The sequence below is a fragment of the Capricornis sumatraensis genome, chromosome 16, assembly GCF_032405125.1.
Source record: "Capricornis sumatraensis isolate serow.1 chromosome 16, serow.2, whole genome shotgun sequence".
Taxonomy (NCBI): Eukaryota; Metazoa; Chordata; class Mammalia; order Artiodactyla; family Bovidae; genus Capricornis; species Capricornis sumatraensis.
This window is the reverse complement of record NC_091084.1, coordinates 37,261,251-37,285,351: the sequence shown is the minus strand read 5'-3', so window position 1 is coordinate 37,285,351 and position 24,101 is coordinate 37,261,251. Positions and strand designations below refer to the sequence as shown.

The 24,101-nt window shown below is 36.4% G+C and overlaps 1 protein-coding gene across 3 annotated transcripts in view; it reads right to left on the bottom strand.

Moving 5' to 3' along the window:
- Positions 1 to 24,101, bottom strand: part of PIK3C2A (phosphatidylinositol-4-phosphate 3-kinase catalytic subunit type 2 alpha) — a 78,571-nt gene that overhangs the window by 36,748 nt on the left and 17,722 nt on the right. For 2 of the 3 annotated variants that reach the window (XM_068989362.1, XM_068989363.1), the window contains 10 exons: positions 19,754 to 19,911; positions 18,217 to 18,337; positions 17,478 to 17,589; positions 16,224 to 16,303; positions 16,028 to 16,091; positions 5,655 to 5,798; positions 4,265 to 4,313; positions 3,974 to 4,184; positions 1,415 to 1,537; positions 185 to 352 (listed from right to left, as the gene is read on the bottom strand). In XM_068989362.1, the coding sequence (XP_068845463.1) occupies positions 185 to 352; positions 1,415 to 1,537; positions 3,974 to 4,184; positions 4,265 to 4,313; positions 5,655 to 5,798; positions 16,028 to 16,091; positions 16,224 to 16,303; positions 17,478 to 17,589; positions 18,217 to 18,337; positions 19,754 to 19,911 (1,230 nt within the window). The remainder of the gene's footprint in view (positions 1 to 184; positions 353 to 1,414; positions 1,538 to 3,973; positions 4,185 to 4,264; positions 4,314 to 5,654; positions 5,799 to 16,027; positions 16,092 to 16,223; positions 16,304 to 17,477; positions 17,590 to 18,216; positions 18,338 to 19,753; positions 19,912 to 24,101) is intronic. The other variant, XM_068989364.1, reaches the window with a different exon arrangement.

Genomic DNA, 24,101 nt, shown 5'->3' with positions numbered 1-24,101 from the left:
ATGACAGCAGAACAACTTTGGTTTTCTCTGTATCTTTGAAATGACCTCTTTTAATCACACTGGGAAATGGTGACAACTCATTATCTCATCATGAATGTCAGTTTTCCCCATTCCATTCTCTAGCCAATACTGATACTGCAGGGGTCTTCACAGTAACTCACCATTACAACTCAGTAACACTTACCGTTTAAAGTCAAAAAGAGGTAAAGAAACTTTGCCCAAAGCTTCTGGCCCTTTTCTCTGCTTATTAGAATCAGGAGAACTTCCACTGCTCTGATTTAAAATTCCAAAAAGAGTAAGGTGAAGAAGTGACTCTAACGGCAATTGTGATATCTGGATGGGAAAAATGATTCTATGGGGGGGAAATGTATTAATAGAAAAAACAAATTAGATTGAATATGAAGTTTAACCCTTTAATGAAACTGACAATTATAGGTATTTTATTTGATTCTTCAAATAATCTTTAATTCTGAGTAAACTTTATGTAAGTAAGTAGCAAGCTTGGCTAACAAATACTAAAAAATCTTAAATAAATTTCATTAAAATTTCAAACATATAACATTTCTCTCTTCAAAAATTTGTTAATCCTTTTATTTAAGACTTGCAATGTCAATTTTTAGGCAAGATAACCATCATCTTTATTTCTTTTAGGAAAAGCTAGATGAATGTTCATGAGTGTTTCTGGCTCTAGATGTTTGTGTGCACATACATGCACAGACAGACATATATGTTTATGGTGCTTTTTTTTTTTAATAAGATCTGAAAGGACACATGAGGTCAAGAGTGGTTACTCCGAGGAGTCATGAGATGGTTAACTGCTGGAAGTAAAATGACATTTTTCACCCTATATGCATTTTTATATTATTTGACTATTTTCACAAATGTGCTACTTTTGTAATTAAAAAAAGAAAAATAGGAAACTATTTAATAAATGCAGAATAAAGTTTTGCAATTGCCTATTTGCCTAAATAATGAAAGCATTCCCTTAGTTTACAGATAATATTTTAAAAATATTAAGTTCAAAATATCATCTTGTACATGGATTGAAGATAATTTTTAAAATCTGTTAACCAAGAACTAGGCTTCCTAAATACATTGTTACAGAATAAATACTAAACTAAAGCAATATTATAAAACACCAGAATTACACATGACTTTAACTCAACAAAGGCTAGGAAGAATTGATGGCATGGTTCTGTAATTTAACAATATGAATATTCAAGAGTATTTCAGATTTTAAATGAGACCTTCAGTCCATTCTATAAAATTGTATCTAGAAGAATCTTTAAGGTATCAGTAAGAATTTAATTAATTTTAATGGAAATTGTAATTAAAAATGAAAGCTGGAAGCATACATGGAAAAAGGTAAACAACAGGACATACTGAAAGAATAAAAAGCCAAAATCTCACTTACAGTTCATCCCATTTAATAAGATAGAAGAAGTTCTTATAAGTGCCAACCTTCTTTGATTGAATAGGTTTAAAAAGATCCTTTCCATTGTAAGTCAGGGAACATACCAAGTAGTATTTTTCATAACTGAGAAAATAAAAGGGTTTAATTTAATTTTTATTTGACAACACAAATGAGTTAACTAACCAAATATATATATATATATCATTAGCCATTCTTCCCTAAGTGACTATTATCTGAAATAATTTGGTTACTATATCAGTGAATTTTTGGAAAAACATCTAAAATTTAACTATTGCAAATCCTACAAAAACAGAGGCAGAGCAGAGGGAATACAGAAGGCAACATATATTCCCAGGTGTCAGTCTAAAGAGCTATATTGATACCAACTGGAGAATTTATTTCTATTTGGTAACAGTTAGTTACCAGCATTAAATTTTAGTTAAATGACACTGAATAATTCCTCATTTCTAGGCATATTCATTCTAGGAAGTAACAATATAAGCATTTATGTTCCCTAGGTGCCATTTTCCTTTGGTGAGCCACTGAAGTAGAGTCAGTTTACCATATTAATGGTGCATGGGCCTGAGCTGCACTGAGCTGATCTTCCTGATTAGGAGGGTTCCATCCATGAGGAGAAGGAAATGGCAACCCACTCCAGTATTCTTGCCTGGAGAATCCCAGGGACAGAGGAGCCTGGTGGGCTGCCATCTGTGGGGTCACACAGGGTCGGACACAACTGACGCGACTTAGCTGCAGCAGCACCATCCATGGGGACAGATGCTACTGTAATCTTTCATGGAAAGCAATGATTTAGTCCCTAACTGCCACAATTACTGAGCTGGGTAATATACAGTCAGGCAATCTTGTAGGGAGTTTCAGGTTCAATAAAACTGTATTCTACTAGTATTCTAATTTACTGCTAGTATTCTAACTTACTTAAACATTTTGTTCATACAATCTGTTTATCATTCAAAATATATTTCAAATCTAATCTCACTAGTTCACGTAGCTATTTGATTGCTTTTTTCAACCTCTTTTAAAATCAGCATTGTATTGGGAGTTCCCTGGTGGCCTAGTAGTTTCAAATACAGGCTTTCATTACCACTGCCTGGGTTCAATCCCTGGTCTGGGAACTGAGATCCCAAAAGCTGTACAGCACAGGGGGAAAAAAACATTCATTTTAATTATCACTGCATTGTCTTCTGCTGAGTATTTGTTCTCATTAGTGTCCCTAAATTTGTGTATATACATTTTTTTGTATGAAGAATATGGATAATATTATCCTTGTAACTATTTAAAAGAATGAAATACCTTAAGACAGCAATAGTACCCATCAAAATGCAAGTTCCAAGAGGGCAAAGATTTTCTGCTGCCTTTTTATCTGCCGAGTCCCTAGTACTAAGAACACTGCCCACAGATGGTGTTCAGTAAATATTTATTGAATGAATTAATATACCACTTTCAAGTCATTATATTATATAGTATCTAATGTTCAGTTTATGTTCTAAAGCAGAATTTACATTTGGTATCTCATAACTAGGCTGGTAGTAGTAGCAGTAATAGTCATGTATGGATGTGAGAATTGGCCCATAAAGGCTGAGTGCTGAAGAATTGATGCCTTTGAATTGTGGTGCTGGAGAAGACTCTTGAGGGTCCCTTGGACAGCAAGGAGGTCAAACCAGTCAATCCTAAAGGAAATTAACCCTGAATATTCATTGGAAGGACTGATGTTGAAGCTGAAGCTCCAATATTTTGGCTACCGGGTGCAAAGAACTGACTCACTGGAAAAAACCCTGATGCTGGCAAAGATTGAAGGCAAAAGGAGAAGAGAGCAGCAGAGGATGAGATGGTTAGATAGTGTCACTGACTCAATGGACATGAATCTGAGAAAACTCCAGGAGATACTGAAGGATAGGAAGCCTAACATGCTGCAGTCTATGCAGTCGAAAAGAGTCAGAGATGACTTAGCAACTGAACAACAGCAACAACTTGGCTTTATTTTATAGCATTAAACTATTATAAAAATTATTTCATTAAATATATTCAATTTGGACTTTTCAGTTTATACTGGTCATTTCCAGATAAGCTGAAGGTGGCAAACTTTTTGTTATTGACCAAAAAAAAAAAAAAAAAAAATCAAAAGAAAAACGCTTATTAAAAATTCAACAAAAGAAATATGCCCTTGTAGACTTCAAAGTCTAACAAGAGTAAACTGTAAAAACTACTAAAGAGGAAAAATAAATGTGCTAAAAAAAGTCTAGTCCCACCACCCTGGTTCTAAAGGCAAGCCAGAAACATCAGTCATAAATTAACTAATTTATTAACATTTGCCCTTGTTAGTTTAAACATATTTTCCTGCTTTTTCTGCATGTAGTGGGAGTGATAGTAATATTTACTAACAGCATCAAACATCTCTGTAATTCTTAGAAAAAACACGAAGGTATTTGATGGATCGAGTATCCATTTAAAGACCAAGGTAACAGTGGATGCTGATGTTTTACAAGGTTATATTAGCCTCCAGGTAAAGTTGTACATATCTTCTTCTAAATAGCTACTTACTTTGATACCCAGTTACTTGAAATACCATGTGCAGCAAAAATTGTAAACTGGAGCTGTTCTGTTGTAGTCCATGCTTCCTTAATGTTTCTGTTACTTTGGGCACAATCTACAGAACCTCTATCAGAATTTGCATGGAGTCTGAGAAGATCATAAATTGCTGCAGTTAACTGGTCCATGCTTACTTGAAAAGGATTTTCAGGATTCAGTGAGCCTAGATTTAAAGAAATTGTTAATATAATTATCTGCAAAAGCAACAATTACTCCTAAAATTTAAGGAACTTAAATACATACCCCTACTTGAACTCCTGTTAATGTCTCCTACTCCAGACAGTGAAGTCACCTGCTTACACACATACAAATTAGTCAGAACATCACCCATGATGGAATATAAAATGTTTACTTTTAATTTCAATACACTTATTAAACTCTATACCAAAGAAATCCTTCACTGGAGAAACTTCCCAAGTGTCTGAAGAATTAATAAAACAATAAAAAAGAATGTAAAAAGAAAGTGAATGCCCCAAACCAAATAAAAAGATACTTTCAATATCAAGAAAATCATGCAATAAATGAAAAGTACTGCAAAATAAACTCAGCAAAATTTGTCTCATCAAACCATTTTTTGGTAATTAATATTTGAAACTCAAATGTGGTAAATATATTAATACAGTATTTTATTTTCATTACTTGCTCTATGATTAGCGTAAGTATATCCTTAAAGAAACTGGAAATCTACTTATTACCATTTAGTGTCTCAAAAAAGCTCTTATAATTATTTGAACTGAGTTAGTCTCCTATTCTCTGCTCAGTTACCCAGCAAATGAATATAATGAATAGAAGCCTCAGAGAGCATTAGGACCATGGCATTTTATCACCTCCAAATGATTCCAGGTGTTTTTTTAATTTCTAAAAGACAAGCATATAATAAGAACAAACTAACAAAACACGAGAGACTCATATTTCTGTATACCATATGGATAGGGTCTTTGAGACAATAAATGGATTAAGCTATTTCCCAGACATTTGTTGAAGAACATACCATCAACATAACTTTTCCTTTCTTGAAATTTATCATGTCTTGTGATCCTTCTTTCATCCTTCCAATCAGAGCTATGAACATCCCTCTGAACAGTTAATTAAATCCCCGTGGAAAATACCACACGGAGGACTTTTACTAAATGCAACAGTGTGATATCAAGTGAGGGCTCCTAATCTGGTTGCTTCTGAGGCAATTTAAGTCACTATTACTGAGACTTCTGGGTCTTTCCAATAGGAAGGAGGTTTACTCCGAAGCAGAACTTCCCCATTGACAACCATGGACATTTTCATCCAGAGGGAGAAATGTTAGCTATTAATATTCAGCTCCTTCAAAGGCAGTATTACCTTAAAATCTTCGACCAACTCATTTTTGCCAGAGTTTCTCCTCTACACACAAAAAGTTCAGCTGGATATCCATTTATTCAATGTCAACTCTCACAAAGTTCTTCAAGGCTGTCCATCTCCTCTTGGAGATTCCCTCACCTTACCAAATAAGTGACCAAATCAGCTCAAAAGTAAAAGCTAGAGTTAAAATGGTAACATTTTGTCTAGCAGAAGCAAAAATTTTCCAGTTTAAATGACAGATGCTCACTTATGTACACATTTGCATGTGATAAAATGCTAACTACTAAAAAATACTCACTTCAGCACTTCTACTCCTTGGAAGATTTACTGCTCTCTTTAACTTCTTTACCGATTCTGTAATGGCAAGAGTCTCCACACCATCTAAAGCACCACAAATTTTTCTTACAGCTTTAATTACTTGATCTACTGCTCTGTGCTGATTCTTTAAAAATAAAAAGTAAAATAAACATAAGTATGTTTTAAGGATCAATTTTAGGGATGAGGGAAAAAGCAAACATTTTAGATGTGCCTAAGAACAGGTATCCTTTACGTTTTTATGATGATAAAAGAAACAAGATAGCTTTCCAATTACACAATTAACTTTGTTTTCACCCCCTCCCCCCACCAGGGATCCCACACCCCTGCAGTGGAAGCACTGAGTCTTAACCACTGAACTGTCAGGGAAGTGCCAATTACATATTTTACTTTGAAGTAGGAAAAAGCAGGCCTGGTTAATTTTCACTTTGCCTGATACAACTGTTCACATGCAAATCCCTTTTAATTTCTCATTAGAATCAGAAACGAAAGCAATAAATTACTAACAAATACTGAAATCATTAAAAACCTTGAGTCATCTTTTAAATTTTCATTTGGGAATAATTTCCACACTAAAAACAGTTCTCACTCTCCTGCAAAATTTTGGTATCAAAAACCAGAGACCAAAAAAAAAAAAAAAAAACCCCACACAGAGACCAATTAATTTGTGACCAATCTCTAATGAGATTAGAGTTACTAAAAGTTACTAAAAGATCACAGTTACTAAAAGTGAGTCAACTTTTCAGCAACATTTAAATCTATACAACATTCACTTTCTAAGTTTATGTGATGAAAACACTTGTGAGCACAATCCTTCCTTACTATTCAACCACAGTCCATTTTACCGTGAATCAAAAGTACTATTATACATGTACAAATACATTATAAAATAATTTACATGAGGATGATTTAAAAATCCTTCTCCACTACCCCATCGTTTTAGAGTACATCTCATTAAGAAACATTTTTATATAATGAATTAATTCATAAAATATTTATGCCAAACTTAAATGCCAAGTACTGCTAGAAAGGACTGAAACTCAGTACTGTACAATCCCTTAAAAATTTAAAATTTTCCAGCTTTGGGGTTTGGCTACACCAAATGTTCTCTTTGTGTACATGCTTAAATGAAACCGCCTCATTTTCTCAAATACCTAATTACCTTGCAGTCCTCAGATCCTGAAGGCTTCCGTGTGTTTCTACTTTCTTTTATTCTTCCACTTTCATGCAAAAACCTCTGAGGCTCATGTCATTCTCCTATACTATTCTCCATCATTTTTATGTGGCAGTTATCAATTTATTGTGCACCAATTCCAAATCTACCCTTTGCTCTACTTTGTAATTCTAGAACTAGACCTTATAAACAATCCTCCTTGCCAGCCAGCACAATGTTAGGTGTTGTGACTAGAGAGCAGTGAAAGGACACTCAAAGGCAAGAGCAGCAGGAAGATATTTTCATCAGGGTTCCAGTCCTCCATTTTAAAATTCAGTATGGAAGCCCAGTGGTCCTCAAAGATCAGCTCCAGCTGCACCCTCAGGCCACGTTCTTCCCATCTGAGGCACTAACAAGTTTCTTTGCCATAGGCAACACAGCCATACCCACTGCAAAGAGGCTGAATTTCAGCCTGGGGTTGGGGAAGAGGCTCTATCATAAATCCTCCAAGTTCCTTCACTATCCACTGTTCCTCAACCTGTACTTGATGACTGCTTCTTTGCACCTGGCACCTGTTACTTCTGGACCTCTTAGAGCAAGGCTGGCACTATTTTAAGACCTGAGAGCAAATGTTTTAGGTTTTGTAGGCCAAATAGTCTGTCACAATTCAACTCTGCATGAAAACAGACATAAGTAATATATAAATTGAGGACCTGGTGGCCCAGACTGTAAAACATCTGCCTACAATATGGGAGACCTGGGTTCAATCCCTGGGTCAGGAAGATCTCCCGGAGAAGGAAATGGCAACTCACTCCAGTATTCTTGCCTGGAAAATCCCATGGACTGAGGAGCCTGGTTGGCTACAGTCCATGGGGTTGCAAAGAGTCGGACACAACTGAGCAACTTCACTTTCACTTTCTAATATATAAATTAATGAGCATGGCTGTGTTCCAATAAAACTTTATTTACGAAACTGGGTTAATGGCCAGATTTGGCATTAATATGCAACTCCTGCTTTAGCCCTCTTTTATTCCTTATAGTAATTAACTACCTTTTATTAATTAACAATTCTTTAAGTTTCCCTGTTCAAAAATCTACTATAGTTTCTGTTGCATGACTTAGCCCGTGACTGACTGATCTGCCTTGCTACTGGCATGTGATTATTTCCTCTACTATTTGCCTTATTTTTGCTCTGGACATTTATCTGACTTTCTATCCTATACCCTAAAAGACGCCTCAGTTAACTGTCCATGTGGCAAATTCACAACATTTTCAATCCTCAAACTGTGTGCCCTATCAGAATCTTAACAACAGTATCATATTCTGATCACAGTCTCTTTGCTTCCAGCCCACACACTCTCATTCTGACCAAATCTATTCTCCGAGCTCAGAGACCTCTCTACTTTTTCTACCAGGCAGCATCTATATCTACAGAATAGCTCACAATCCTAAAGATCAAATCATCTCAGATTTCATCAGGCATCTGCATGCCACTTAACATTCCTTTTACAAGCGCTTGGTCAGCTTTATTTCCTATTTCCCTTAGAGTATGAAGCTAAACCATTATTCCTTACCTCAAAATATTTAGCTTCATTTTAGTGAAATAAATTAACATCTTATCCCTAGAAAACTAAGACCAGGAGGAATCAAAACTTTTGCAACTCCCTGATCTCTTCCATAAACCTGCCTAAAGAGAAATTAAAACATACATCTACACAGACTTACACATGAATGTTTATAGCAGCATTATTCATACTAATCAAAAACTGCAAATAGGGGCTTCCCTGGTAGTACAGTGGATAAGAATCTGCCTCCCAATGCAGGGTACACGAGTTCATCTGCCTGGTCCAGGAAGACTCCATATGCCGCAGAGCATCTAAGCCAGCGAGCGTGCCACAGCTACTGAAGCCCATGTGCTTAGATCCTGTACCCCAAAACAAGAGAAGCCACTGCAATGAGAAGCCCAAGCACCAGAACTAGAGAGTAGCCCCCACTCACCAAAACTAGAGAAAGCCCAAGCAAAGCAACCAAAAATTAAATAAACAGTTTTAAAAAATAAAAGCAAAAAGTACAAACAGTTAAAGATGTCAGTTACTGGGTGACTAGATAAATAAAACATGGCATAGCCAAACAACAGAAGGATTCAGCAATAAAACAAAACAATGGATACACATTACACAAAGCTTAAGACAGTATGGTAGGTATAAAACAGTTAGCTAGTGGGAAGCTGCTGTCTAACACAGGGAGTTTGGCTCAGTGCTCCATGATGACCTAGATGGGTAGGATGGAAAGGGGAAGGAGGCTCATGAGGAAGAGGATATGTATACTCAGCTGATTCACACTGTTGTACAGCAGAAACTAACACAATATTATAAAGCAATTATCCTTCAATTAAAAAAAACACTATGATATGTAAAAGAAATCAGATATAAAGGATTACACAGGGTATGATTCCATTTACAGGAAATCTCCATTAAAGGCAAATCTATTGAGATAGGAACCAGATTAGTAGTTGTCTCGGGCTGAGGATGGGAATGGGAGAATGAGTGGAAAGAAGCACATGAAAACTTATGTTCTAAAACTCCACTGTAATGACAATTATACAACTCTATCTTGAGAGTCCCTTGGACTGCAAGGAGGTCCAACCAGTCCATCCTAAAGGAGATCAGTCCTGGGTGTTCATTGGAAGGAATGATGCTAAAGCTGAAACTCCAATATTTGGCTACCTCATGTGAAGAGTTAACTCATTGGAAAAGACCCTGATGCTTGGAGGGATTGAGGGCAGGAGGAGAAGGGGACGACAGAGAATGAGATGGCTGAATGGCATCACCGACTCGATGGACGTGAGTTTGAGTGAACTCCGGCAGCTGATGATGCAGGGAGGCCTGGCGTGCTGCGATTCGTGGGGTCGCAAAGAGTCGGACACAACTGAGCGACTGAACTGAACTGAACTGATTCATCTGCTAAAATAATCATTGAATTGTACACATTAAATGGATAAATTTTATGATCCATAAATTGTATCTCAATAAAGCAATACAAAATATGGGGAATAGATATGATAGAGAGTTGCTATTTCCAATTAGATGGTGAGTGAAGAGCTTTCTGATTAGACATCAGAGCACAGATCCTAAGGAACTGAAAGAATAAGTTAACCAAGTATCTGGAGAAATAGCATTAAAAGAAGAAGGAACAAATACAAAGGTCCCAGTTGGGAAGCATACCTGCAGGTCAACTAGAACAAAGGAAGAAAAGGGGTAGAAGGGACTTTCCCGGTGGTCCAGCGGCTAAGACATCAGGCTACAAAGCAGGGATGCATGGGGTGTAGGTTCATTTCCTGCTAGGGAACTAGATCCTGCCTGCCTCAAACTAAAAAACATGTAATATGCTGCAACTAAGATCTGGTGCTGCCAAATAAATAAAATATATTTTTAAAAAAACACTTTTTAGGGTATTCCAGGTGATGTAGGTTTGATCCCTGGGTTGGGAAGATCCCCTGGAGGAGGAAATGGCAACCCCACTCCAGTTTAAAAAAGAAAAAGGAAAAGAAAACACATACACACACACATTTAAAGAAAGGGGTAGGAAGCCATCAGAGAGCTCAGAATGTGTGAAGTGAAGTGAAGTGAAGTGACTCAGTCGTCCAACTCTTTGCGACCCCACGGACTGTAGCCTACCAGGCTCCTCTGTCCCTGGGATTCTCCAGGCAGGAATACTGGAGTGGGTTGCCATTTCCTTCTCCAGGAGATCTTCCCAACCCAGGGATTGAACCTGGGTCTTTACCATCTGAGCCACCTTGAAATCATAATTAAGATTTAAATTTCACTGAGATGGTAAACAGCATATTAAACAAAACAGTGGCATGATTTAATATTCTTAAGGGTTTATAAATTTGATTAATCTTTTCAAACAACCATTTTTTGGTTTTGATTTTCTCTCATTTTAATTTCCTTTCTGTGCTTATATTCATTTTTAAAAATAATTTTTTTATTTTGGAACAATTTTAGATTTACAAGAATAGTAGAGAAAGTTCTCATTCAACATTAAAGGAAACTGGTTAAGTAACTTCTTATATAACCATGTTAAATTTGTCAAAACGAAGACATTAACACTCACTACATTATTATTACCTAAACAGCAGACTTTATTCAGATTTTACCAATGTTTCCAAATGTATTTCTCCTCTTCCATGATACGATCTAGGATACCACACTGCATTTAGTGATTTGTTTTTAAAATATAATTTTGATTGCCTATTGAAGACAGGCTACAGAAGAACAGGCAGAAGCTGGAAGACCAGCAGGCAACTGCTGTTAACTCTTGTGGTTAACTAGGAGTATAGCTCTGGTAGTGGAGAACTGTCATATTCTAAATGTATTTCTGAGGTAAAATTGAGAGAAATGTGAGATGTTAAAAATATCTTTTTCTTGGGAAATCAAAAATGACTCCAAAGTTTTGGCCTGAGCAAATGGAAGGACAGAGTGGCCATTTTATTAAGAAGGGGAAGACTGATGAATAGATATAAAGGGTACCATAAAAACATGGTTTTATACATCTTAAACTTGAGATGTTAGACATTTATATAAAAAGTTAAGTATCAGACATCTGAATCTGAAGTGATGATCAACCTAGGTAGCGTATTTAAGTGTTAGTTGCTCAGTCGTGTCCGACTCTTTGCGACCCCGTGGACTGTAGCCCACCAGGCCCCTCTGTCCATGGGATTCTCCAGCCAAGAGTACTGGAGAGGGCAGACGGTCCTTCCTCCAGGGGATCTTCCCAACCCAGGGATCAAGCCCAGGTCTCCCGCATTCTAGGTGGATTCTTTACAACTGAGCCACTAGGGAAGCCCCTAGGGTAATCCTGAAAGATGATGCTATGAAAGTGCTGCACTCAATATGCCAGCAAATCTGGAAAACACAGCAGTGGCCACAGGACTGGAAAAGGTCAGTTTTCATTCCAATCCCAAAGAAAGGCAATACCAAAGAATGCTCAAACTACTGCACAATTGCACTCATCTCACACGCTAGTAAAGTAATGCTCAAAATTCTCCAAGCCAGGCATCCGTAATACGTGAACCATGAACTTCCAGATATTTAAGCTGGTTTTAGAAAAGGCAGAGGAAGCAGAGATCAAATTGCTAACATCCGCTGGATCACTGAAAAAGCAAGAGAGTTCCAGAAAAACATCTATTTCTGCTTTATTGACTATGCCAAAGTCTTTGACTGTGTGGATCACAATAAACTGGGGAAAATTCTGAAAGAGATGGGAATACCAGACCACCTGACCTGCCTCTTGAGAAACCTGTATGCAGGTCAGGAAGCAACAGTTAGAACTGGACATGGAACAACAGACTGGTTCCAAATAGGAAAAGAAGTACGTCAAGGCTATATATTGTCACCCTGCTTATTTAACTTGTATACAGACTACATCATGAGAAACACTGGAGTTGAAGAAGCACAAGCTGGAATCAAGATTGCCGGGAGAAATATCAATAACCTCAGAGATGCAGATGACACCACCCTTATGGCAGAAAGTGAAGAGGAACTCAAAAGCCTCTTGATGAAAGTGAAAGTGGAGAGTGAAAAAGTTGGCTTAAAGCTCAACATTCAGAAAATGAAGATCATGGCATCTAGTCCCATCACTTCCTGGGAAACAGTGGAAATAGTGTCAGACTTTATTTTTTTGGGCTCCAAAAATCACTGCAGATGGTGATTGCAGTGACGAAATGAAAGGACACTTACTCCTTGGAAGCAAAGTTATGACCATCCTAGATAGCATATTCAAAAGCAGAAACATCACTTTGCCAACAAAGGTCCATCAAGACCATGGTTTTTCCAGTAGTCATGTATGGATGTGAGAGTTGGACTGTGAAGAAAGCTGAGTGCTAAAGAATTGATGCTTTTGAACTGTGGTGTTGGAGAAGACTCTTGAGAGTCCCTTGGACTGCAAAGAGGTCCAACCAGTCCATCCTAAAGGAGATCAGTTCTGGGTATTCATTGGAAGGACTGATGCTAAAGCTGAAACTCCAATACTTTGGCTACCTCATGCAAAGAGTTGACTCACTGGAAAAGACTCTGATGCGGGGAGGGATTGGGGGCAGGAGGAGAAGGGACGACAGAGGATGAGATGGATGGATGGCATCACCAACTCGATGGACATGAGCTTGGGTAAACTCCGGGAGTTGGTTATGGACAGGGAGGCCTGGCATGCAGCGATTCATGGGGTGGCAAAGAGTCAGACACAACTGAGCGACTGAACTGACAGAACTGAGGTGGATTCTTTCCGTCTGAGCCACTAGGGAAGCGTAAAAAGATCACCTACAGATTAAAAAAGATCACCTACAGTGGGAATACAGAGAGAAAAAAAGAGGCCCTAGAACTGAGAGCCCCAGGCATTCTAATGTTTAGAGGTCAGGAAGATAAGGAGATCACAAAGCCACAAGTATGAGTGAAAACAGAGCAGACACTGGAAGTAGGAGAACCAAGAATGTGATATCCCATCAAGAAGGAAGAAACAATCAACTCTATACTATAGAACAGTAGAGAAAAAGACAGACTAGGAACTCATTCCTGGAACTGTGACCCTTGAAGCCCTTGATGATCTTAAGTGCAGTTTCAGAGAACTGTTGAGAATGAAAGCTTGATTGGAGTGGATACACAAGAAAATGAGAAGAGAGGAAGTGTAAGGAGAAAAAACAGATTAACTTTCAAGAGGTTTGCTAAGCTGGGTGACTGCTACAGAGGAATGTGGACTTCTTGTTTTCTTCTAAGATGGAAGATACACCCATGGCTCTGTCCTTAAACTTCTTTTGCTCTGCCTGCAATGGTTTTCTTGGTGATCTTATCCAGTTTTCAGTTCAGTTCAGTCGCTCAGTCGTGTCCAGCTCTTTGTGATCCCATGAATCACAGCACGCCAGGCCTCCCTGTCCATCATCATCTCCCGGAGTTCACTTAAACTCACGTCCATCAAGTCGGTGATACCATCCAGCCATCTTATCCTCTGTTGTCCCCTTTTCCTCCTGTCCCCAATCCCTCCCAGCATCCAGTTTTAGGGCTTCAAAATATTTATATTCTGATGATTCCCCAGTTTATTATCGCCAGCCTGGATCTCCTACATTAAATTCCAGATTCATATCCATCTATCTATTCAATATCACTATTTGGATGAATAACAGTCATCTCAAACACAGCGTCCAAACCGAGTTCAGATCTTCCCCATAAACCTGCTCTCTCAGTTTTCTACCTCTCACTCAAAACGCCCAGGTAGAAAATACTGAAGTTACGCATTTCTCTCTCTCACGTTCTACATCCAATCTATTGGTAAATCTTCCGAGCATTAACTTTTCATCACTTTTACTACTATCACTCTGGTCTAAGCCATCATTCTCTCTCCTCACTGATTTGGTTCTACTCTTGCCCCTCTGCTCATTCTAGTCTAGCCTGGCAGACCTTCTACATACCAGACATACCCCTTCCCCAGATAACCAGGTAGCTTCTTCCTCTCTTCTCCGGTAATTTACTCAAATTCGTTTTCTCAATGAGCCCTTCTCTGATTATCTTATTTGAAATTGCAACATTACCCTCCCCATTTATTTTTCTCTAATAGCACTTACCACCTGATATATACCTTGCCAGTTTATTACTAAACTTTTGTTTCCTCTAACTAGAATGTAAATTCTCTAAAGGGCAAGGATTACAGTTTCTTTCGTCCACTGTTATATGCTCAGCACCTACAACAGTGACTTGAGAGAGAATTCAGTAAATATCTATTAAATAAATTGACATAATTATATACTGATAAAAAATATTTACTAGTAGCTAGAAATCTGGAAGTCATCCTACACTATTTCTTCTTCACTTATATCTCATTATCTATCAAAATCTAACCAATTTTATCTCCTAAATATCGTTAATCAGTCCCTTCTCTTTACTGTCACCATACTCATTATATATTACCTGCTGTTGTTGTTTAGTCGCTAAGTCATGTCCGACTCTTTCATGACCCCACGGACTACAGCCTACCAGGCTCCTCTGTCCATAGGATGTCTCAAGCAAGAATACTAGAGTGGATTGCCATTTTCTTCTCCAGCGGATCTTCCTGACTCAGGGACTGAATCGACATCTCCTGCATTGGCAGGTGGACTCTTTACCACTGAGCCACCAGGGAAGCCTGTCTTTTACCTAGACCTATAAATAGTCTTGCCTAAGCAGTCTCCCTGAGACCAATCCTGGCAACCCTAAATTTAACTTTGTTTAGGCAGAGGGACTTCAAAGTTCAAGATTAAACAAGTCAACCACTCTACCCTACTCCACTTCCTACCCTTAGCTTAAAACACCTTAAATAACACCTTAAATGATTACAGAAGGGGTCAGCAAACATTTCCTATAAAATGAAAATAGTAACTTGTTTAGGCTTTGCAGGGCATATGGCCTCTGTCCCAACTACTCAACTTTAGTATTAGAGCACAGATGCAGTCATAGAAAACATGTAAACAAATGGATGTGGCTGTGCCCCGCCAAATTTTTATTTACAAGAATTGGAAGTGGACTGTACACAGCCCCCTGATCTCGAGAATAAAGTAAAACATAATATGGATTACAGGGTGGTAATTTATACTGACCTATCTCCAATGTCATCTCTCAATCTTCACTTCATACTCTGTATTAGATAAGTGCTTATACTTCCCCATATGTTTCACACCTATATACTTTTGTTCACATGCCCTTTCCAACTATCTTCTAGCTTACTCACACCATTTAAGACTTGGCAACATCCTTTCTTAGAGGCCTCTTCCTTGAACTCTCAAGTTGACTGGAAAAGTGCCCTTGTTTGATCTCTCAAAAAACCTCAATGCATACCCCTATTCTACATTTACTATACTGAAATTCTATTTAAGTCTGTTTAAGTTCTTGGTAGGTAGGGCTCAGGTCATTCATTTTCATAACCCCAGCATCTAGCAAGCATTCAATAAATGCTTTCTGAATTGAACTGAAGGTTCCTCTTAGTAATAAAGCTGAAGTAACCCAAGTACTAAATTTCTATTAATATGTTGGATCAGAAAACAAGTTCTCAAATAGCAACATCAAGAATATAGTTTAAATAGTCCTTCTAAAATATTTAATCCAATTTCAACACTAGTATTTAAGAGAATACAGAGAAAAGAATCTTTAAACCATCATGCCAAAATATGAATTAGAACTTACTTCAATTTGAAGAGCCAACTCCACTTGATTGTGATACAAATCTAAAAGTTCTTCAACAGGATGTCTAAAATGAAGAACAGTTATTGTGGCTGAAAGATACTATATACAAGAATGATTGTTTTATTTACCAAAATAAATGCATTCACATCCAAAAGTAAAGTTTGAAAATATGAAATTAATGTTTTAGATGCCACACCTCGTCATGACTTCTTTATAAGGTTTTTCTATTTGATGCAGGTGTTTGTTTAAATCCACAGGTGTTTCATCATCTTCCGCCTAAATAACACATACAAACATTTATCAAATAATGAAATCCATTAGTTAGTCTTTCTGTTGCCAAGTTAAACAGGATTAAGCATATGATAAACTCTTGAAAAGAAAGTGATTTTTCAGAACTGAGGCTTTAAATATTTATAACTGACTCAAAAAAGTGACTGTCTTCTAAAAAACCTGTTTTTTAAGTGGGAAAAACATAAATACTTTGAAGTCTAGTTTCTGATATGTAAATTTTTTCAAAGGAAAACCACTTCTGTTCTACAGAGGGAGAATGGAGAGCTAAAAACACTTTTAAAGATGGCTGACAGCCAAATGAAGGTGAGGTGGGAACCAGATGAGAAGAGATCATCTAAATTTCTGCATTATATTTTCTAATGATAATCAAATTTCCTTCTACCTCACCCTCAATAAGTGAGGTTCTGGTCTTTTCAACCATAACCCTTACTATGCAAAGTACTGAAGAACATCGCTCCTTAGGAAACTGAAAAGAAAAGTTACTAATGATATGATAAAATGTTCTGAATTTTGTGAAACAGTTTTCACCCAAGTGAAATAAACTCTACCTAACATAGGAGCAAAACTGAGGAAAATAAAGAAAAGAGATAGCAGAAATGACAGATATTTTTCTTCCCCAAAGTCTACCAAATGAAGATTATCTCTCTTTACACATTAAAATTCATCAAGAAATAAAATGGCCTAAATTCTTATATTCTGTTTTGCTTTAACCTCAAAATAAAGTACTATACTTTTAGAACAGAGAATTAGTTTTCATGTGGTGAAAAATAATATATTTTCCATAGTTTGGTGCAAATGTCAATATGTATCTTTTTCTCCCCCCAATCCATATTTAGCATTCAAAATCTTTTGTCCTCAGTTCTCCTTGACTGATGCTGATGTTTTCATTGTGCAACTTGTATAAAACTATTTCAAGTCAAACTCTTACAAAACTTTGATTTTCACACATGCCTCCAGCTCTGAGTATTATGCTATCTAAACCTCCATGATTGAAAGATTCCCCCCATCTGCTATAAAGACTTCCATAGGAAGTAAATAGAGAGTTCCTCACTTGCAGTCAAACCCAAATCTCTTGAAGAAGGTACAAACTGCAAACTGGCTGATTAACAAAGTTATTCAGATTCAACCAAATGCAATTCAGTATAGAGTATACACTTACTGTTCGGGCCAGATTTTGACACATTGCGCTGAAGGTCAAAAGTTGTAGTTTAATCTCTGTGTCCCATTTTCGACAGTTTTGAATATGTTCATGACTTCCAAGACAATGATTACTGTTAAAATATATTAGTTATTCATCAACATTATTCTCCTCAAATTAGAAATAATAGACAGAGAGTAAATATAAATTGTTTATGCATCAGAAATTGAAGAGGATGACAAAATAAAGATTTTTAAATCAAATAAGAGCATTTAAATAGAGGAATAATTCTACATGAGAAGAGTTAAAGCAAAGAAGAAAGAAGATGAAGACAAAGAAGGGAAAAAAACAGGGACAGAGAATTTCTGGTAGGTTCAGAAAAAGATTCATATAATGATATTTTCAGGCAACTAAAGGGAAATCACAGCAAAACATTGTAGCTAAAGAAATACTACATGCCACAAAAGGAAAATGGAGTTCATAATGAAGTAACTATTGCCTCTCTGCAGAAAGAAAAAAAATTAAATTCATCTGTCAACCAATTACCCACCATTCTTCCCATCTAAGACTATCAGCTTCTTAAGGGCAAGATCATGTCAGATAATGCATATCTAAATATAAGTTAATTGACCCAACAAATCAAATCACTGGAACCCAATGTGGCTTTAGATTATAAATTTAACTTGAAAATTTTTTTAATCTAACCCATTAAAATGAAATTTCCAAAAATATTGCTCAGTAATTAAATGAAAAAACTTACTTCTGTAGCACTTCCTCTTGACCACAAACTTTCAGAACATAGCTGCCAACATCTACTTGATTCAAGTCATCGTGTACCCAACAAAGGGCTTGCATTATAATGATTTCTACAGTAGAACTCACTGTAAAAGAGTTAGTCATTATTTTCATTTTACTCATTTAACTCTGAAGTATATACCTATTCAGAGTATTTCTCACAGTCTAAAACAGTACTGTATAAGAGAAATATAATGCAGGTCACATATATAATTAAAAATTTTTTAGTAGTCACATTGAAGAAAGTAAAAAGAAACAGAAGAAGCTAATTTCAATAATATGTTTTATTTAAACTAATATATTTAAAATGTCATTTCAATATATAGCAACTGGTAGTTAAAATTTACTAATAGGATATCTTACATTCTCTTTTCAAACCAAGTCTTTGAAATCCAGTGTGTATTTTACACTTATAGAACATCTCAATTTATATTAGCCATATTTCAAGTAATCCCACATGTGGCTAGTCGTTATTGTATTAGACAGGGCATATCTAAGCTAAGAAAGCCACCTCTGTTTTACAGACTCCTCCAAAGAGGATAACATTTAGCAGTACCTAGCAAGCAATTATTTAAACCAAATTATAAGGAAAAAGAATCACCATTTTAAACAGCTGACATTTGCCTGGTAAAATTTCTAATAAAGAATAAAAATGTAGCAAGTAGGACCTATTATTTAATTACCATACTCTGCAATAGCTGGATACCAAGATTACAAACCATTTCTATACTTAGAGCTCTTATTTTAGAAGACAATGACTATATTCAAAATTCATAAAAATCAACAGCTTGACAGAAAAGGCCATAAAACCTCTATCTAACACAATAGCTACATTTCTGAACACATAACAGTTATCATTTAAACACACAAAGCACTTCTACCATAATGTGGTTACATTTCTTAACACAGATGTACATTATAAAAGTGTACATTTATAGAGCCAAACAATAGGCATTTGATATATTTTTAAAATGAATCAAATCTTGATATATCAAGTAAAACTTTGATACAAATTAAAACACTTGCTCTCAAGGCTTACCAATGCTTATTTCAATCAAGAAGTTATGGACCATTATTTCCTTCAATTTTAGTACTAATTCTTACTGAATACTTTAATGATCCCCTAAATCAAAATTTAAGGGATGTTTAAAAAGAGTAAGTCTTCTTTTAGAATATAAGGAATAAGAACATAATTAACCTTTCTAGCTAATGCTTTCAGGTTTTGGCCAAGTGCCACATTAACCAAGATACTCAACATTTTTCAAAGAAATATGTAGTTATAAAGGTAAACTTTCTCACTAATCCATACCAAAAAACTACCCATATGAATGCCAATTTCTGGAAAAGGATAACTAATGCATATTAAGTATTTCACCACACACACTAAAAAAAAAAAAACCTAATGACAAAAGAGTCACTTTATTAAAAGAATAACACTAACATATTAAACATTTTCTTTCTAACAAGAGCAAAACAAGATGGTTTGGGAACTATGAACCTACCATCACATGTAAAGGTAACTGGTAGCTGAAATCCTTCAATTTCAATGGAGACCTTCACGCTAGCATTTTCTGCACATATGTTTCTTTGCACTGTGACTGGACTTAACAAATAGCCCCGATTTGTGCAGTGATTGGTATATGGAAAGTTGGTCTTCAATCTAGCCACAAAAAAGAAGAAATTAAATTCTCTTTTGAAAGCTGCATTTGAGAGCCCTGAATAAGGCTTTGCATGCTTACAGCCATTCAGTTCTGTGTTTTGTCCAATTCTAGAGCAGCTCAGGAGAAATGCAATGAATGGACTCCTGTCTGCCTTTTAAATGAAAGGAATCCAAGAAAAGAGATTAAGTACTTCAACATAATGCTATCAACATTAACCAAGCACACACTGGATACACAACATTAAATGAGTTTCTGTTTCTGATTTTTTGTTAAGCAGTGTAATTTCACAAAATGATACATTTTTAATGAACCATGATACAGGTGATAGCCCTAAACTGTAATTGCCAGAAGGATAGAAAATTTGTTGTCCTTTAAAAATCTTTTCTTCTAATGTCCTTTCTCTTACATATTGATTTTGGTTGTTTAGCGTGATAGAAAAACATAAGCAATCAGTTTTTACTGTGCTATGAGGGCTTTATTCCCTCAAAGTGAATAGGGAATGGCAAAAAATTGTCTGTGAAGTATTCTTGGTATTCACAGTAGCAAAATAGTTTAAATATATGAGCCAGGTGTACAGCTCATCTCCAGATAGCCCTTCTATTATCTGAAGACAAAGGAGGATTTGATGCCTCTTTAAACTTGTGGACTTCCTTTAACTGACTTTCTTCTGGAAGTTAGAGGACAAGTTCCAATCCTCACATCTTTTCATAGGGCTGTAAATGGAATGAATGCTGTAAGTTTTATCTATTCACTACCATGTAGAGATTAAAATAATCAAGTGATTGGAACAGACTAAAATAGTCTGAGTTGACAATAAGAAAGGTTCTGAAGAGGCAACAAGTATAAGTTGCACAGCTTCTATAGTCATGCACAGTTTCTATAGTCAGTCTACTCAACTTGAAATCCTGATTTTACTACTTACTAGCTGTGTAATCTTAAGTTACAAATCACCTTGTTGCTTCAGTTTCCTCTTCTATAAACTGGGGATAATACTAACTTCATGGGTTTGTTGTGAGAATTATGTAAATGAAGTTTTTAAGGACATTCAGAATAGTGTCTAGTACATAGTCAGTGCCATAAAAATCTTGTTGAATGAATGAATGAGTGAATGAATAAATCTGGTTTCTGCACTGTCATCTTAAGTGCCACAAAGGATCCAATATTAAAAAGAAATATAATTGAAAAAAAGGTAACTAAAGTAATAAACTTAAATTGATATTGGAAATGCACCTTTAGATGTGGACAGGTTATCTTCAAATATTTGCTTGTTGTCAAGCAACACGTGCCCCTGCAACATGACAAAACCTTCATAGGATCTAGCCTAAGGTTTTTCTCACATATTTGGTATTCTCATTTCCTACAATATGAAATAAGATACTCACAGCAAATCCATAGCTAACTAATATGCTGCTAAGTCGCTTCAGTCGTGTCCGACTCTGTGCAACCCCGCAGACAGCAGCCCACCAGGCTCCGCCATCCCTGGGATTCTCCAGGCAAGAACACTGGAGTGGGTTGCCATTTCCTTCTCCAATACATGAAAGTGAAAAGTGAAAGTGAAGTCTCTCAGTCGAGTCCAACTCTTAGCGACCCTACGAACTGAAGCCTACCAGGCTCCTCTGTCCATGGGATTTTCCAGGCAAGAGTACTGGAGTGGGGTACCATTGCCTTCTCCCACTAACTTATACATGTAATGGTAAAAAAAAAAAAAAAAAACAACTTTATATCCAAGGAAGCCTTCAATTTTCAGAAACCATTAAGGATGATAAAAGAAAAATCAGAAATTCCTTATAACTCAGAAAACAAGAATTTACTGAACAAAAATTATAGTGATAAAAGTTGCACTTGGGGCTTTCCTGGTGGCCCAGAGGTAAAGAATCCACCTGCCAATGCAGAAGACATGGGTTTAATCCCTGAACTGGGAAGATCCCACATGCCTCAGAGCAACTAAGCTCATGTGCCACAACTACTGAGCCTGTGCTCTAGAGCCCATGTGCTCCAACTGTTGAAGCCTGAAGCCTGCACACGCTAGAGCCTGTGCTCCACAGCAAGAGAAGCCACTACAATGAGAAGTCTACGCACGCACGGCAACAAAGAGTAGCCTCCACCTGAAACTAGAGAAAGCCCAAGGGCAGCAATGAGGACCAGAAATAAACAAAGAAATCTTAGAAAAAAGAAAAGAACTGAGAAAAAACTAAGATGGTAACAGACTGCTTCAAGTTGTGGCTTCTTTTGTTCTGTTTGTAACTGAACTTTTAAATATACAAAAGAAGATTACTAATTATCAATTAGTAAACTGATAATTCTGAGTAAATTTTCACTTTATATATAATAGACTAGATAAAGTAGTTTATGAATACTCTAAACCACACATTGTAGTTTGATATTCTTAAGTAATTACCTACAAAGAGCATTTTTAAATACTAATTTTCATTTTCTTTAAACCATCCATTTCCCTGGTTCAGTCGCTAAATTGTGTCCAACTCTTTGCAACCCCATGGACTGCACCACACCAGGCTTTCCTGTTCTTCACTATCTCCTGGAGTTTACTTAAACTCATGTCCACTGAGTCGGTGATGCCATCCAACCATCTCATCCTCTGCTGCCCCCTTCATCTTTCCCAGCATCAGGGTCTTTTCCAATGAAACAGCTGTTTGCATCAGGTGGTCAACATATTGGAGCTTTAATATCAGTCCTTCCAATGAATATTCAGGGTCCGTTTCCCTATCATCACCAAAGCAATGGCTTTGTTTGCTTAATGTGGCTCTATAGCTCAGGAAATTAATTATCTTTATGCAAATACCAAAATCCTTTATGGTTTATTTCATACTATGTACTATCAAGTTAAGGTTACATATAGACAGAGCCAAACCAGAAAGACAGAAGACATAAAAATGAGGGTTTTAAAAGGTAAATATAAAAGTGAGGGTTTTCAATTAAATTGATATTACTTTATAACAAAGTTGAGTCAGCATTATTTAGAATAAAATAAACTAAATGCAGAGATAAAGTCCTTGATGCCTCGGGTTCAAAACACTTTTTAGATTATAAGTATCAGATAGGAACCATAAATGAAGAAAGGAAACTACAGGCTACTCAGAATGGCAAGTGTAAAGAATAGTACTCATCTTATCCTAGAAGACCAGAAATGAAGCAGCAAAAATTCTCACTGGTATCTAACATTCCTCTCAGTGCTTTCCCGGGAGACCTAAGTAACTGGTAGACACAGCAAGCTCTGTCAGTTATGATGAGTGTGAAAGTCAAGAAAACAAGAAATAAAAATTTTAAAAATGCAATGTCCTGAATCCTGGAGATCACTAATCCAACTCCCTAATTTCACAGGAGCAAAAAAAACAAGGCCTAGAACTGGCACTAAATTCTATTTGTAGTAGGCTTAACTATAAACAAATACCATAATGACAATTTCACACTAATATCATAGCTGAATCAAAATAATCATTTTAGGAGATTTCAAAAAAATACGGAGTTAACTAAGAGCATAAATACTCATTTTTAAAATCTGCATATTGGAAAAAATAGAAAGTGCCATTAATTTCAAGTGATATCTGACTCCAATCTCCAAGGTCAAGAGGGGAACAGAGAATTTTCTAGAACATAACTTCAAAACACCTCTGCCTTTTCTGTGAAATATTTGTTACAATCCCACTCTAACTAACAGAAATAACATTCTAATTCATCTGAGGTTTTAATATTCATAAGCCATTTGTGTTTGTGTGTGTGCATATACATGTAAATAAAAAAGATCAGCTTAGTGGCAGAGTTTATGTAAATAACAGTAAGATTCAAATGCAGAAAAAAAAGGCAGATCACAGAAAGCCTAATTTCTCAACATGCAAAATTTAAATGCAATAGTCACTCAACACAGTCTAATAGGGCTTGTGTGGAGAGAAAATTAAAGGAACTGGATGAACATTTATCAGATTAATTTCAAACCATTAAAAGATTATTTCCAAATTCTTAACCACACACACATAATGGTATGTATATGTGGCATAAAGGCATAGGTAATTTCTGATACATGCAATTTGCATTCTAAGTCACCGAATGTCTATTTTAAATGTCTACTGAAAAATGTGAGTTTAAAAAATCCAGTTAAGAGTAACCTTTGCACAGGAAAGAAACAGTGACTCTACTGATATTCTTCTTTCTCCCTTAAGGTATTCTGAAGAAA